Here is a 15,267-nt window from a genome sequence, read left to right on the forward strand (position 1 = left end):
GAAGGGGGGGTAGGGGTGTCATGGGGGTCGGCCAGGGGGGTCGCGGGTCGGCTGGGGGGGCGGTCGGAGGTTCTAGGGGGGGCGGTCGTTGGGGGGAGGGGGGTTTGCGTCGAGGGCAGGAGGGCCTGGGATCCCTCCTGCCCGTAATGTAGTGCGGGGTGGAGGTAGGGGGTCGCCATGGCCAGGAGGGTTTGGGCTCCCTCCTGGCCCGAACAACTAGCGGGGGGGGGTCGCTAGGGCCAGGAGGACTTGGGCTCCCTCCTGGCCCGATATTGTCGGGGAGTTGGGGAGTCGGCGGGGCAAGAGGGCTTGAGCTCCCTCTTGCCCCGATCGTGTCGGGGGTGCCGTGGTTGGCTGGGGCAAGAGGGCTTGAGCTCCCTCTTGCCCCGATCGTGTCGGGGAGTCGGGACCGCCAAGAGGAAGCAGCAGGACACTGGTAGGAGCTTCTACATGATGGGAGGGTCGGGAGGCTGTGGGGGTGCGAGCGGTCCTTCAGGGTGGGGGTATGGGTGCGGGTGGGAGTGCGTGCGAGCGGTCCTTCGGGGTGGGGGTGTGGGTGCGTGCGAGCGGTCCTTCGGGGTGGGGGTGCGAGCGGTCCTGTGGGGGGGGGGTGAATTGGACGTCGGGGGGGCATCAGGCTTTCAGGGTGCGGACAGGACTTCAAGGGGGAGAGGAGAGTCGGGGCGGGCGAAAAGAGAGTCGGGGTGGCCAGAGGAGAGTCGGGGCGGGCGAAAGGAGAGTCGGGCAGCATGCGCGGTATACGGGTGTGTGCGGTATATAAAAATTTCTGTACATAAATTTGTGTTTTTCGCGTGCTATACCCGTGTGCGTGTTTTACACGGGTGCGCGTTATCTACGTGAAAATACGGTAATAATAATAATAATAAAGCTATTAATTGCCGGGGGGGGAGGTGAGGGAGGGATATGTGCATAACAGGCGCTCAGAAAAGAAAGCACCTATTTTTACATGATGGAGATAAATAAAGTTATTTCACATGTCTGTGGCCATATATTGCCTCTTATAAAATACCAACCGCTATAAAAGTATGCATCATGACTTTTTGCATTCTTTGCTGGTAGGCGTGTAGAAAGGCAACATTTGGATTGAGTTCACAAGAGCATGTGCAGATTGTCAACTATGTTAATCCATGTGCATATTTAAAAATTATAGGTGTGTATATTTGCCTCTGCTCCAAGGTAGGTACAATTTCTGCTGGTTATGCTAATATTTTATAAAGAAAAGGCAGCACCTGCTTGTCTTTAAAAAACAGAGCCTAATTAGGCATCTACTTACCCTCTTAAAGCATATACCTTGTTATAAAATTAACCTGTGTATGTATAGGTGATCCCAGGAATAGAAAAGGGGGGAATCAAAGCCTATCTGCACATAGACAATATAACATATGAATTACTGAAGTTGTAACTTTTTAAAGGAGATTTCGGTTGACTAGTTTATAAAAGGTACTTAGCCACATCTGTTTCTTTTATAAATATCACTACTCACAAATGTATAATCCTCATCTCGCTTAAACTGTAATAATTTTTTTATTGACGCATGGACCTCGGTGGTTCTCGTCATTGTCAAACTGATTTCAGGTACACCAAATTTTTCATAAGTCCATAAATCAATGTCAAATAGGCATAGCACATGTGCCTGTGAGCCTTTCTTACCCCTCCCCCCAATAACTGTTCTCCAGACCAGGTATTAGTTGGAAGAATTTAGCTGGTATGGGCCTGCTGCTCGCTGTATAACTGTTTTTGAAAATCAGCCTTAATGGGACTAATTTAATAATAATGCATCTATGTCAAAATTGTGAAAGGTGCCTATTTCAAGCCTATATTATAAAGGCATATAATTCTCATCTTAAAGTGAAGGCACAAAAACCTCTAAAACATTCCAGCCATATAATAATTCCAAAAAATCTTGTACTACAGTGTTCCCCTGGTCGTTCACGGTCGGCGGTTCGCGGTCCCGATCATTCGCGGTCTTTTCTGACCGCGAACTGCCGACAAGGAGAGGGCAGCAGGAGAGGCAGGAGAGAGCAGCCAGAGCACCTCGAGTGCAGGAAATCACTTGCTGTATGCTCCGACCGCCTCTTCCTGCACTAAGTCGGGCCTTATCCAATCAGGCCCGACTTAGTGCAGGAAGAGGCAGTCGGAGCATACCGCGAGTGATTTCCTGCACCTGCAGCGCTCCAGCTGCTCTCCTGCTGCCCTTTTCAGTCTCCCCCATGAAAAACCATATTCGTGATTTTTCACGATTCACGGGGGTTCTTGGAATGGAACCCCCGCAAATATCGTGGGGGAGGGGGTACTGTACTGATAATAGGCTCATAATGGTAATTCACTTTAGGATGGTGAGCATCATGTATAGGGCAGTAAGTCATGCCCAACAAAAGCAATTTCACTTTATACTGATCCTAGCACTCTAATTTACAGATTTAGGGCTCCTTTTATGAAGCTGCATTAGCGTCTTTATCGCACGCGACTTTTTATCATGCGCTAACCCCCACGCTAGCTGAAAAACTACCGCCTGCTCAATGAACATAATTTAAACATTAAAGAACTCCGGTGGATGTTTAAACTTAATACAATGTATCCTCATGGTTTGAATCTAACTAGTGATTGGTTAACATCGACCATATGATTTATTTAATGACGTCCCGGGCTTTAGCTAAAGGTTTCTTTGTAAGGAGTTCATTGGCCTGCATGGTGTCACATGATCAGGGGTTTTGACTTATTAGCTCCCTTCAAGCCGTGGTTTTTTTCATTTTCTGGCTCATTAAACATGGATTTAGCATTTCGCTAAGATATAGAACTGCTCTGGTAAGCCATGTAGCGAATTTTAAACGTAGGTTGTTTATATTGTTGGGTTCTTTAACTCATACAATGTTTGTTTTTTACAGCGTTCTTCTTCCCCGACCCTGATGAAATAATGAAACGCGTCAGTGGGGATTGAGCCAGACCCAGTTTCTAAAAAAGCTAAGTAATTGCTACTATGCTACTAAGCTATAAAGTATTAAGCACAAGCACTTTATAATTTATTAGGAAACAAAAAATATATAAAAAGAAAAAAAGAAAAAAATCACACATTATAAGGTTCCTATGAGGACAGCTACCATACGTTTACATTGTGTGGCATTCTGAGGAACTGGTGTGTAGTTTCTTCATAGCTTTTCATTAAGCTTATTACTCTGGTGGCTAGTTTAAGTCTAATAATTCTTTATTTGAATATTTGTGCACAATCTAGATTTTGAGTTGTAAATTTCAAAGCATTGCCCTGATGCAGAGTTTTGGTTTGAAGGATGATTGCAAGATGTGCAATTGTAGATGTTGTATCCTATTTTCAAGGAACAGTGCTTTTCAACAGAAGTTTAACATATTATTTGGGAACTCTACTTGGAAGACAAGAAAGACAGGACTGTAGGAAGGGAATATGACTGATGTAAAAGCCCCTACCTCCAATGGCATAGATCTCTCCATTTAGTACAGCACTGGCATGATTGGTTCTTGACCTCCACATCGGGACAATGGGTTTCCAGCTGCCCTCTTTCAAGAGGAAGCACCAGCATTGAGTAGTGGACCAAGTGTCATTTCGAGAGCCCCTAGATCCCCCTGTACACAGAGAAATGATCAACTAATAGAGAAAGAAACTGTGGAAAAAGCAAATTCTGTCCTTTCACTCCCTCCTCCCCCCACCTAACCAAGACTAAGAAAGAGGAATCATGTCCTCTTTCACACAGAGGGAAAGAACAAATTAGTCCTCATGTAACTTGGTACAGAATAGACCAGTAGTTCTTAAACCTGTCCTGGGAAATCCTCAGGCAGTAGAATTTTCAAGATATCCCTAATCAGTGTTTCTCAACTCGGTCCTGGAGTACCCCCTTGCCAGCCAGGTTTTCAAGATATCCACAATAAATATGCATCAACTTGATTTGCATACACTGCCTCCATTATATGCAAATTTCTATCATGCATATTCATTGTGGATACCCTGAAAACCTGACTGGCAAGGGTATACTCCAGGACCGAACTGAGAAACACTGTCCCTAATGAATATGCATTAGGTAGATTTGCATTCCCATCATCTCTATTTTAAAAAAATCTGCCTCATGCATATTCATTAGACAACCAAACAATACAAACCAGGGCTATAACCTACTAAAATGGCTTCTGCTTGTGTTTACAATACAATATCAGTAAGAAGCCTTTTAGGTAATTTCTAATAAATTTATTGTCAAACAGTATTTCAAGCTTTTAAAATTACATACATTTATAAATACCATTTATATAACCACATCATGCACATAAATAAATTCATATATTCCTTATAAAACTCAAAGGAGAAATTCAAGAAAAAAAGATCCCCAATGAGATAGAAAACCCGGAGTGGATTTAAATTCTTTCAACCACTGCTCCTTTCACTTTACCACTACCAGTTCCCTAAGGTCTCAATATTGTATGCTGTATGTTGTCTCAATAATAAAATTTCCAATGATCTTAGCTGCAACTGATGTCCTAGTTCTCCAATCCTTAATGAAAATTTTTCTTCAGCCACACTTTCGACACCACACTATGATGATACCGCACTGTGTTTCGCTAAACCAGTCTTCAGGAGCTGCAACTCCTTCGGGTTTTCATTGCACTATTCCATCGTGTCATGCTATTGTTTTATCATATAGTTGCATCAACATAAGTTTCATAGCCTCCATATCAACTTCCCATAGTGGGAATATTTGTCTTTTGGCTCCAGTATGGGAAGTTGATACGGAGGCTTTGAAACTATGGGCGGGGCCATGTGCCTAAGGGTTGGCCCATGTGCTCAAGGCCCTGCCCATAGGAGGGGCCTCAGGCAACTAGCCCAATTCTCGTTGGCCCAGTTGCTTAGAACCCCTCTTATGGGTGAGCCTAAGACACCTAGGCCAATCAAGCCCTAGGCCCCTCTCCAGTGCATCCTACAATGCACCGGGAAGGGGCAGGACCGCCATTCTGAGGATTGTGAGACGGCCGGACCAGAAACCCGTCTGGCCGGCCACCAGAGAAGGTTAGTGGGGGGGGGGTTCCAGGGTAGTGGGGGGTCAGGTTAGAGGGGGGCATTTGGGGGTTTGGGGGTTCACGGGCAGGGGTGCCGTGCTATCTTTGACAGGAGAGCTTGGGATCCCTCCTGCCAGTATTCAGGGGGTTCAGGATGCCATGGGGGATTCGCAAGGGGTGTCGTGCCGTCTGGCAGGAGAGCTTGGGATCCCTTCTACTGGTATTCGGGGGGGTTCGGGGTGCCGTGGGGTGCTCGCAGTGGGGTTCCGTGCCGTCTTCGGCAGGAGGGCATGGGATCCCTCCTGCTGGTAGTCACAGGGGGTGTGCCTTCGGCAGGAGAGATTGGGCATCTCTCTTGCTGGTATGGGTTTGTCGGAGGGGGGTCCAGTAGGAGAGATTGGGCACCTCTCCTGCTGGTTCACGGCAGTTCGGTGTGGGGGGATTGCGATCGCGGCAGGAGAGATTAGGCATCTCTCCTGTCGTGATCGTTCCCCTGGGGGGGTGGGCAGCTCAGCGGCCCCTATTCGGAACTTATATCTGTTTTGACTTGGTCTAAGTCAAAACGTCTAAGTTCCGACTAGAGAATGACACGGGAAAAAATTTGTCCCCATCACCGCCCCGTCCCCGCGACTACTGTCCCTGCCCCGTCCCCGTCCCTGTGACCACTGTCCCCGCCCTGTCCCCATGACCACTATCCCTGCCCCTGTGTCTACTGTCCCCGCAGCATCCATATAAGCCTCAGTATTGCAATATTTAGCTTACTCCTTCCTTATAAATCAAAGTTCTGGCTGCTGAGCTAGAGAAAAAGATGTTTAGCTGGCAGGGCTTTGTTTATACATTTTTATCCACACAACTAATAAACTATTTTATCCTAAAGCAAAAAAAAAAAAAAAAAATACAGTAAAACCTTGGATTGCAAGTAACTTGGTTTGCAAGTGTTTTGCAAGACAAGCAAAACATTTTATTAAATTTTAAGTGGATATACAAGCAATGTCTTGCAATACAAGTACACACATACCGTCTTGCAAACAGTGTGCACATACTGTCTTGCAAGCAAGTACACACACACTGACTTGCAAACAGTATGCTGTACACACATCACAACAGAGCCGCTAGTTCTTCTCTCTCTGATGCTGCAGGAGTGTAGTGACTGTTCTAAATGAGTGAGGTCTTGCAATACAAGTACGTATAGTATTTTGTATTAAAGAATTGGGTTGTGGAACGAATCGTCTGAGTTTCCATTATTTCCTATGGGGAAATTTACTTTGATATACGAGTGCTTTGGATTACAAGCTTGCTTCTGGAATGAATTATGCTCGCAAACCAAGGTTTTACTGTAAACAGAAAAAAAATTTTCTACCTTTGTTGTCTGGTTTCTGCTTTCCTCGTCTTGTCCTCATTCAGCTTCTTCTATCCTCTGTCTGCCTTCTCTCTGCGTCTTCCATTTGCTCTGTTACTATGCCTCTCCCTTCCATCTCTCCCTCTCCCCCCCCCAATTGGTCTGGCACCCATCTTCTTCCCTCCGCTCCCACCAATAGTCTGGCATCTTCTGTCTTCTTCCCTTCCAGCGTCTTCTCCCCACTTTCTGTTCCCCATTTCCCTTAACTGCCTTTTCCCCACTCTCTTTTCCCCATTTCCCTTCAGCGTCTGTTCCTCTCCACCCCATCTTCCCCAGTTCCCTTCAGCGTCTGTTCCTCCCCACTCTACCTTCCCCAGTTCCTTTCAGCATCTGTTCCTCCGCACCGTACCTTCACCAGTTCCCTTCAGCATCTATTCCTCTCCACCATACCTTTCCTCCCTTTTTCCCACCCTGCCCCTTACCTTTGTGGTGGGCGATTTCTAAATTTCCTTCCTACGAGCAGCCTGAGCATTGAAGTTGCATGTGACTGCAGGAAAGGTCATCTCTGATGCAACTTCCAGTTGCCACACGCAACTTCAATGCTCCGGCTGCTCGTAGGAAGAAAATTTAGAAATTGCCCGCCACGAAGGTAAGGGTCAGGGAGGGAGTAAGGGAGATGCTCGGATGGGGCGGCAGCAGCAATGTAAGCGATCAGTAAGGAGGGAGGGAGCGCAATCGGTGACTGCGCGTTTCGTCCCTTAACTGCGGGGATAAGGCCATTCATCGCTCCATGGGGCGGTGAATATCCTTGTCCTCATAGCCACGGTGAACATTGTTTTTTGCCCACCATTTCAGCAGGTTACCCACGGCTTACCGCAGGTAACAGCCAAAGTGTCATTCTCTAGATCCGACTGGGCGATCTCCTTGACTTTTGGTTATACTTGCAGTATGACTAAGTCTAGGTCGGCACATCTCCCACCCTTTCCCCTCCTCTAAAAATGGCTCTTTTCGTTCTAGGTGTTCAGAGGCAGGGTAAAGGCCTAAGCTGGTTTTAGATATGTCTTAAACCAGCTTTGATTATCAGTACTTGGACGATCTGTCTTTTTGATTGTCCAAGTATTGTCTTAAGCCACTATTTGAATGTTTTTTTTATATTATGAGCCCCATGGTATTTATAAATGTATGTAATTTAAAAAGCTTGAAAAACTGATTGTTTGACAATAAATTTATTAGAAATTGCCCAAATGGCTTCTTACTGATATTGTAATGCATATTCATTAGGGATATCTTGAAAACCTGACTGACTAGGGGTCCCCTAGGTAAGGTTTAAGAACCACTGGAATAGATTTTCATTTTGTTGAATTTGAATCTCAGATTCTATATTAGTTTATTAATTGTATAACATACCTGTTTACTCTGTTAGATGTGTAAGAAACATCACTATAAATCTGACGTTTATTTTATAATGATTAGCTAATAAAAATCTCAAATGATAGAACATTCAACCTCTAACGCATATACCCCCTTAGTTTCTAAATATAAACACCATTTGAGTGCTTAGATTATAGAATACCAGCACTTATGTGCATGGATGTTAACATTCACATCTGTAAGTGCTAGATGCAAACTCAGTAGAATTCTCCACAGGTGAATTCTCTAGAGGTAGAATTCTCTAGAGGTATTTAAAAGTTAGGTGCTGGGATGGTGTGCTTTAAGCACAAATTCTAGATTGGCAATTCTGCATCTACAGTAATTTCCATTATAGAATACAGTAAAACCTTGGTTTGCGAGCATAATTCGTTCTAAAACCATGCTTGTAATCCAAAACACTTGTATATCAAAGCAAATTTCTCCATAAGAAATAAGAATAGCCTTATTGGGTCAGACCAATTGTCCATCAAGACCAGTAGCCCGTTCTCACGGTGGCCAATCCAGGTCACTAGTACCTGGCCAAAACCCAAGGTGTAACAATATTCCATGCTACCAATACAGGGCAAGCAGTGGCTCCCCCATGTCTTTCTTAATAACAGACTATGGACTTTTCCTCCAGGAACTTGTCCAAACCTTTCTTAAAACCAGCTACGCTGTCCACTCTCAGATGATTCGTTCCACAACCCAAAACTTTAATACAAAATACTATATCTACTCGTATTGCAAGACCTCGCTCATTTAGAACAGTCACTACACTCCCGCAGCATCAGAGAGAGAAGAACCATCGGTTCAATTGTGATGATGTGACGTGTGTATATTGTAATTACTTGTATTGCAAGACTTTGCTTGTTTATCAAATTAAAATTTAATAAAATGTTTTGCTTGTCTTGCAAAACACTTGCAAACCAAGTTACTTGCAATCAAAGGGTTTTTCTGTACTAGCATAAGTCTGCATTTACATGGCAACATTTTAGTGCAATCACAAAAATACTGTAAAATACCACTTATATAGAACAATACACATCAGTATTGTTAATCCCTTACACTGTAGGGCTTACTATGCGGCCTCAGAGATGGAGCCTAAACACAGCAATACAATCACAAGCTGAGATGATCCGCGTAGATATAATACTCCTGCTCCAATCATTGGCCAATGAATACTTTTTTTTACTTTTTTTGTGCTATTTTTTTAAAGCTACTATAAACCCTTCACCAATCACTACTGAAGATATAATGCGTTTTCAAAAAATCTTCAGTAAATACTGTGCATATTGTCCAAATTTGAAAAACTAGACCACACAACTTATCTTTTTTGTTGAATAGTCTTCACTGTGGGAGTTTTTTTTAAAACCTCAGTTAGTTCATGTCCGTCTGCCATGAACTAACTGAGGTTTTAAAAAAGACTCCCACAGTGAAGACTATTCAACAAAAAAGATAAGTTGTGTGGTCTAGTTTTTCAAATTTGGACAATATGCACAGTATTTACTGAAGATTTTTTGAAAACGCATTATATCTTCAGTAGTGATTGGTGAAGGGTTTATAGTAGCTTTAAAAAAATAGCACAAAAAAAGTAAAAAAAGTATTCATTGGCCAATGATTGGAGCAGGAGTATTATATCTACGCGGATCATCTCAGCTTGTGATTGTATTGCTGTGCGTAAGCTTCATCTCTGAGGCCGCATAGTAAGCCCTACAGTGTAAGGGATTAACAATACTGATGTGTATTGTTCTATATAAGTGGTATTTTACAGTATTTTTGCGATTGTGACATATACCGCTGGGTTGTATGATTTTAGGCTTCATACTAGAACATTTTAGTGCAGTCACTTATTAACACATCAATGCCTGGTGTAAATGTTCATGACTAAAGGCTCCTTTTACTAAGGTGCGCTAGTGTTTTTAGCGCCCGCTGAAGATTAGCGCGTGCAAACCACACGCTAAATGAAAAATACTAAAGCAAGCTTTATAGAGGCGTTAGCATCAAGCGTGCAAGGCACTGTAGTGCACACTAAGCGCGCGCTAAAACCGCTAGCACAGCTTAGTAAAAGGAGCCCTAAATGTTACAATATTCTATAACCTTAAGACTGGATTCTGTAAATGGCACCTAAATCGGTGGCTTCAACAAAAATGGTCACCAGCCACATGTCAATCACGCTTAGGCGCCGTTAACAGAATCACGACAGAGCCTACGAAAAAAACTTACATGCCTGCATTGTACATTGTAGGCATCTAAGTTCTTTAGTGAATCATGGCCTAACGGCACTCTGCCCCTTAACCATGCCCACTTAGACATAAGGAGGCAAATTCTACAAATGGTGTCCCAGTTTTAGGTAGCGGTAGTTAGAAGAGGCAGGGCAGAAAAAGGTTAGGGTGGAAAGCTGCACCCAGTGCAAACCTGTCCCTGCCACTGTCAGAAGTCTGATACCGTTTAAGCAGCCTGTTAGAACTAGGGCTAGAGAGAAACCTGCCTGTAGTAATAGGAAGCAGGCTGGTGTGTGGAAAACCCTTCCCCCACCTACTCAGAGGGGGAGTGGCTCTCCACAGGATATAACGTGGCTCTTCAGAACAGGAGAGGGAAGGAAGCACACTGGAGAGGAGCAGCCAAGAGGGAGACAAACAGCAGGGGAGGATAAGTTCCTCTCTACCCTACCTGCAGTGGCTGGTGACACAGACTGGCAAATGTCCGATGCAGAGGAGATGTGTTCTGCCTCTGAGGTTTTGAAGCAGCAGGAAGAAGAAACCATGGAGACTCAAGAAAGCAGGGTAGGAATTGAGGCTTACCCCATCGCAATGGAGGTGCAGTGAATCTTTGTAGTGGTGTTTGCCTACAGATTTGAGTGCCCAGTTAAGCTATACCTTTTTGTGCAAAAGGTTAGGTTCTCTTTTGAGCATGAACTTTGCATTGTTCCTTAAAGCCTTAAGGTTTGCTGCCTACAAGTGTGTGCATGTTTTCTCAGCTACTTACCAAGCTAGGAAATCACGTTTCTCCTTCACAGCTGTGCATGATTACTGCAGCAACGTTTCAGAGGGAAACGTATGCAGGATACTGGGATTTGATCAGTACAGTAATTTTGTTTGGTATGGACTGTGTGATAAAACATTACATGCCTAAAGTATATCTGCTCTGGTGAAGAGGACTGAGTTATATTATACTGTTAAAGCCCAGAAGCAGGGGACTACACTTAAGCCATTGCTGACGGATTTGAACACTTTGGTTTTTGGGATTTTGATGTTTTTGTTTCTTATGATTTCATGGAATGAATGTTTTCTGTAACTGCCAGGCAGAAGCCTGCATTTTTGTTTACTTGGCCAGTGGCTGAAATAAAGCTAGTGGTTTTTGCCATTTCTGACTAAGACTCTTCCTTGCATGCACCATAGGCTGATAACAAAGCCAGGTAAAGTCCTGAAAGGTCCCTTGGTGGTAAGGGACATACCAGGCCAGTGATCTTTGTCACGTTCCCGGAGCTCGCTGTGCCTTTCAGGAGCACGGGTGTGACCCTACGTTGTAGGCATCTGTCGCGGGTTTAGGGAGACACATCGGGACATTTAAGCTCACCCAAGGCTGGTCATGGGCGTGGTTTCACCTGGAAGTGGCTATAGATGAGCTTAAGCAGCCCTAGGATGTCTAGTCAAATTCCCCCCCCCCCCCCACCCCCATGGGATGGTCCTGAATCTTGGTACTGCCACTTTTCTTTCTAAGAAAAAAGTCTCACATTGCACTTACCTGTAATATAGACATTATTATTCAGAGCCACAACAGAGAAACCCCATTTATTGTAATCAGGAAAGTCAGGAAGTGCTATCCATGTTTCTGACAGAGATGAAATATATAAGATAAGAAGATAGTTAATTATAAATAAAAATGCAAATAGTAATACTAAAAACAGTCTTCTTGCTGCATTACAATCACAATTGATCCCAGTTGTGAACTTATGCCACTTGATACATCAACAAGTTCTCTTTCTGCATTTCTCATCACTCAGTTTCTCAGAAACATGACAGCAGATAAAGGCCAAATGGCTCATCCAGACTGCCCTCTATCCAGCATCCACTATCTACTCCTCTCCTTGGGAGATCCCACATACCTGTTCCTCACTTACTTGAATTCAGACACAGTCTCTGTCTCCACAACCCCTACCTGGAGACTGTTCCACACATCTACCACCCCTTCTATACAGAAGTATTTCCTTAGATTACTCCTGAGCCTATTACCACTGAAACAGTGACAGAGTGACCCAGGCGCCATTTTGGTGGGAGCGTCAGCACCTCTCCTCCTCTCTACCCCCTGCTCCTTCCCACTCCTACCCCACCGTGCGCATGCCTTCAATTCCCCACCACCATACCTCTAGTTCTTTGCCGGCGAACAGCAGCTCCAACCTGCTGCACATGCTGGCCTCAGCGTTCCCCACAGACATTACTTCCGGGTCCTGTGACTAGGAAATGACATCAGAGGGAGATCCGACGCTGGCGTGATCAGCAACTTAGAGATGCTGTTCGCGTCGGGGAGCTAAACAGTTACAGGGAAGGGGAGCACATGCAGTGGGAGGGGAGGTGGAGAAGAGGGCGAGGGGGGGAGGCACCACTGCCCTGGCTGCCTCCCACCCTCATTACGCCACTGATTTTCTTTAGATTACTCCTGAGCCTAACACCTCTTAACTTCATCCTATGCCCTCTCTTTCTGGAGTTTTCCTTCATTTGAAAGGAGAAGGCATAGGATGAAGTTAAGAGGTGATATGCTCAGAGTAATCTAAAGAAATATGTCTTTTACAGAAAGGATGGTAGATACATGAAATCTTTGGGCTCAAATGTCAGAATTTTTCCAGATCTAGCACAGAAAACCCAGAGGTGTAGAAAGGAGTTCTTGGCCTTGCGGCCTAGAATCCTGGCCCTTGGGGCTATTTTTTTAATTAAAATTTCCAGCAAAATGTTTTATTTCTTATCAAAATTAAAAATTTTTATTTTTTGAGCCTAAACAGTTATTAGAGTTTTTTTTAGGGACAAAAGAAGGGTTGGTTCTTAGTCCATTGATGAATGACCTGTCTATCGGCTGTAGGGTGGATAACCATTGCCGCTACTCTAAATTAGAATAATTTGTTCAGTTTATTGAAATGTATTTCCTTTCTTGAATCCAATATTTGTGGATTAAATAGCTGATTGTATTTCTAATATACACTTAGATGTATTTATATGTTAATTTTTCTTTTTGTACATTTTGATCCTTTGTCAAGATTGTTATGCTTGATGAAAATGTAAAAGGATATAAATAAAAAAATTAAAACAAAAAAAATAAAAAAACAGTCGCGGCCATGTTCGTCCTGTAAATATATTTGATGGCATTCATGGAACCGGCACAACTTAGGTAATTATAAGTATATTATACTATAAGAAAACGCTGAATTGGTAGATACTAAGAAAGTATTTCTCTGCCATGAAGGCTTAACTGTTTCTGAGAAAAGTTACTTTGTAGTCAGTATTTTGTACTTATTTTTAATCTCTTTGTTTTCTGATAGGGGAAATACCTTGATACAGCCATTATGGGCAAAACATAGCCTATGTTGGATGAATATCCCCTTTGCTATGCTCCTAAAGAGATGAGTATTAAAATACTATTTAAAAATAATATTTAACAATATTAAATGTTGTATATATATTTAAAAAACCATCAAAAGATAAAAGACCAATGACGATTTTGGTGCTATTTGATCTGTGTGCTTAAGTTTTTGTCATACAGCAGTACCGCTGAGGTTTATAAGGTGGAATACTTAAGGTACTTATCACTGAGGTGATTAATAAAGAAATGACAATTTTGCATGAAATAAAAGTCTTTATAGTTATAAATATTTCCTTTTGGCTGTCTTAATAATAATATTATAATTTATAGCTAAAGAGACATATGATCAAGAAACTGTTTTATTTTACTTTTGTGATTATGATAAACATACCGAGGGCCTCAAAATAGTACCTGCCAGGCCGCATGTGGCCCCTGGGCCATGAGTTTGAGAACACTGCTTTACACTATGTGTGCAGGACAGACAGGAAGGGAAAATGTTCTCCTATATTTGAGGCCAAGGATACTGGAGTTCTAGGTTTATGGCAGTGATTAACAGCACTAGCCTGGGACATTTTTACATAAGGACATGACAGCATGCCGGGTTAGACCAAATTGTCTCAGTACCCAGCTTCCTTTTTCTAACAATGGCCAATCAAACTCACTAGAGAGTACTTGGCAGATTCCAGGAGTAGATCTATTCTTTGCAGCTCACTCCCAGGAAAAAGCAGTGACTATGGATATGCATGCATTAGCACCTTAAAAATTTAAGCACAAGCTATATTGATTTAAACACAACCTTTACACTTGTTACTTCATAGAATGTCAATTAATATGCATTTTTAAAAAGTTTATTCATACAAATGTGTCAAACAAATAGAAACTATGTCCAAAAAGACAAAAATAAACTGTCCAAAAATGACCTACAATTTGAATAGAAATATTTTTGTGTGCACATCCCTAGCTGCGTTTTGGGTATGTTTGTATTTTTGTTTTTATCTACTTGTTAAATAATTTCTATGGAGTTTTTCTCTAGGAAAATCTTTTTTAAACCCATCTATGCTAAATACCTTGGCCACATCCTTTGGCAACAAATTCTATAGCTTAATTGTGTATTGAGCGAAAGAAATATTTTCTTTGGCTAGCTATTAGTTTTATGAATATCTGAAGACATAAACTGTTCCCTATTTCTGCCATTCCATCCCCTTAGTCAACTCTTCTTTAAGCTGAAGAACCCCAATCCATTCAGCAAGCCTGCTTAAGGATCTTGTTCCATTCCCTTTTTTATTTTGGTTGCCCTTCTAATTCTTCTATATCTTTCTGAGAGGGGGTGACCAGAACTGCATACAATACAGAATACTTATTTAAAGTCCATATTCTCTATGCATGAACACTTGCAGGGCCGGATCCACCAATGTACCAGATGAGGCTCTGGCCCAGGGCACCAAAATCCCCAGCCTTTGAGATCACTGCCAGTGCTTCACCTAATCCAAAGCTTTCTCCCCTTGTCTTTCCAGCCCCTAATCTGACATTCCTCCCTCTCCTCTCTCCCTCCCTCCCCTGTGTCTGAATTCAAAAGGGTCTGGGATAGGCACATGGGATCTCTCAGAGAGAGAAAGAGATAATGGTTACTGCGGATAGGCAGACTAGATGTGCCATTTGGCCTTTATCTGCCATCATGTTTCTATATTTCTATGCTTCTATTACCTTACTTGCTAGTAGAAACAGCAGAAATTTCACCTTCCGATGATGCAATATCTTGTTGGAGGACATGCCAGAGGGAAGACCCATCACTGGCCGAAAGTAGCCTGCAGTGCATTCTGTTGCTATTCGTAAGCAAGGTAACGTTTAGAGGTGTGAATAGATGAAGAAAAAAAAGTGGAACCAGGTCTTGGCCTTTCAGGAGTTTAAAATAT

General features: G+C 43.0%; 1 protein-coding gene across 2 annotated transcripts in view; it reads right to left on the bottom strand.

Annotated features, from left to right (window-relative positions):
• KLHL30 (kelch like family member 30) overlaps nucleotides 1-15,267 on the bottom strand; it is a 71,436-nt gene that overhangs the window by 26,824 nt on the left and 29,345 nt on the right. For both annotated transcript variants that reach the window (XM_033959204.1, XM_033959203.1), the window contains exons 4-5: nucleotides 11,528-11,614; nucleotides 3,460-3,615 (exon numbers count right to left, since the gene is read on the bottom strand). In XM_033959204.1, the coding sequence (XP_033815095.1) occupies nucleotides 3,460-3,615; nucleotides 11,528-11,614 (243 nt within the window). The remainder of the gene's footprint in view (nucleotides 1-3,459; nucleotides 3,616-11,527; nucleotides 11,615-15,267) is intronic.

Source organism: Geotrypetes seraphini, chromosome 9 (genome assembly GCF_902459505.1).
Source record: "Geotrypetes seraphini chromosome 9, aGeoSer1.1, whole genome shotgun sequence".
Lineage (NCBI taxonomy): Eukaryota > Metazoa > Chordata > Amphibia > Gymnophiona > Dermophiidae > Geotrypetes > Geotrypetes seraphini.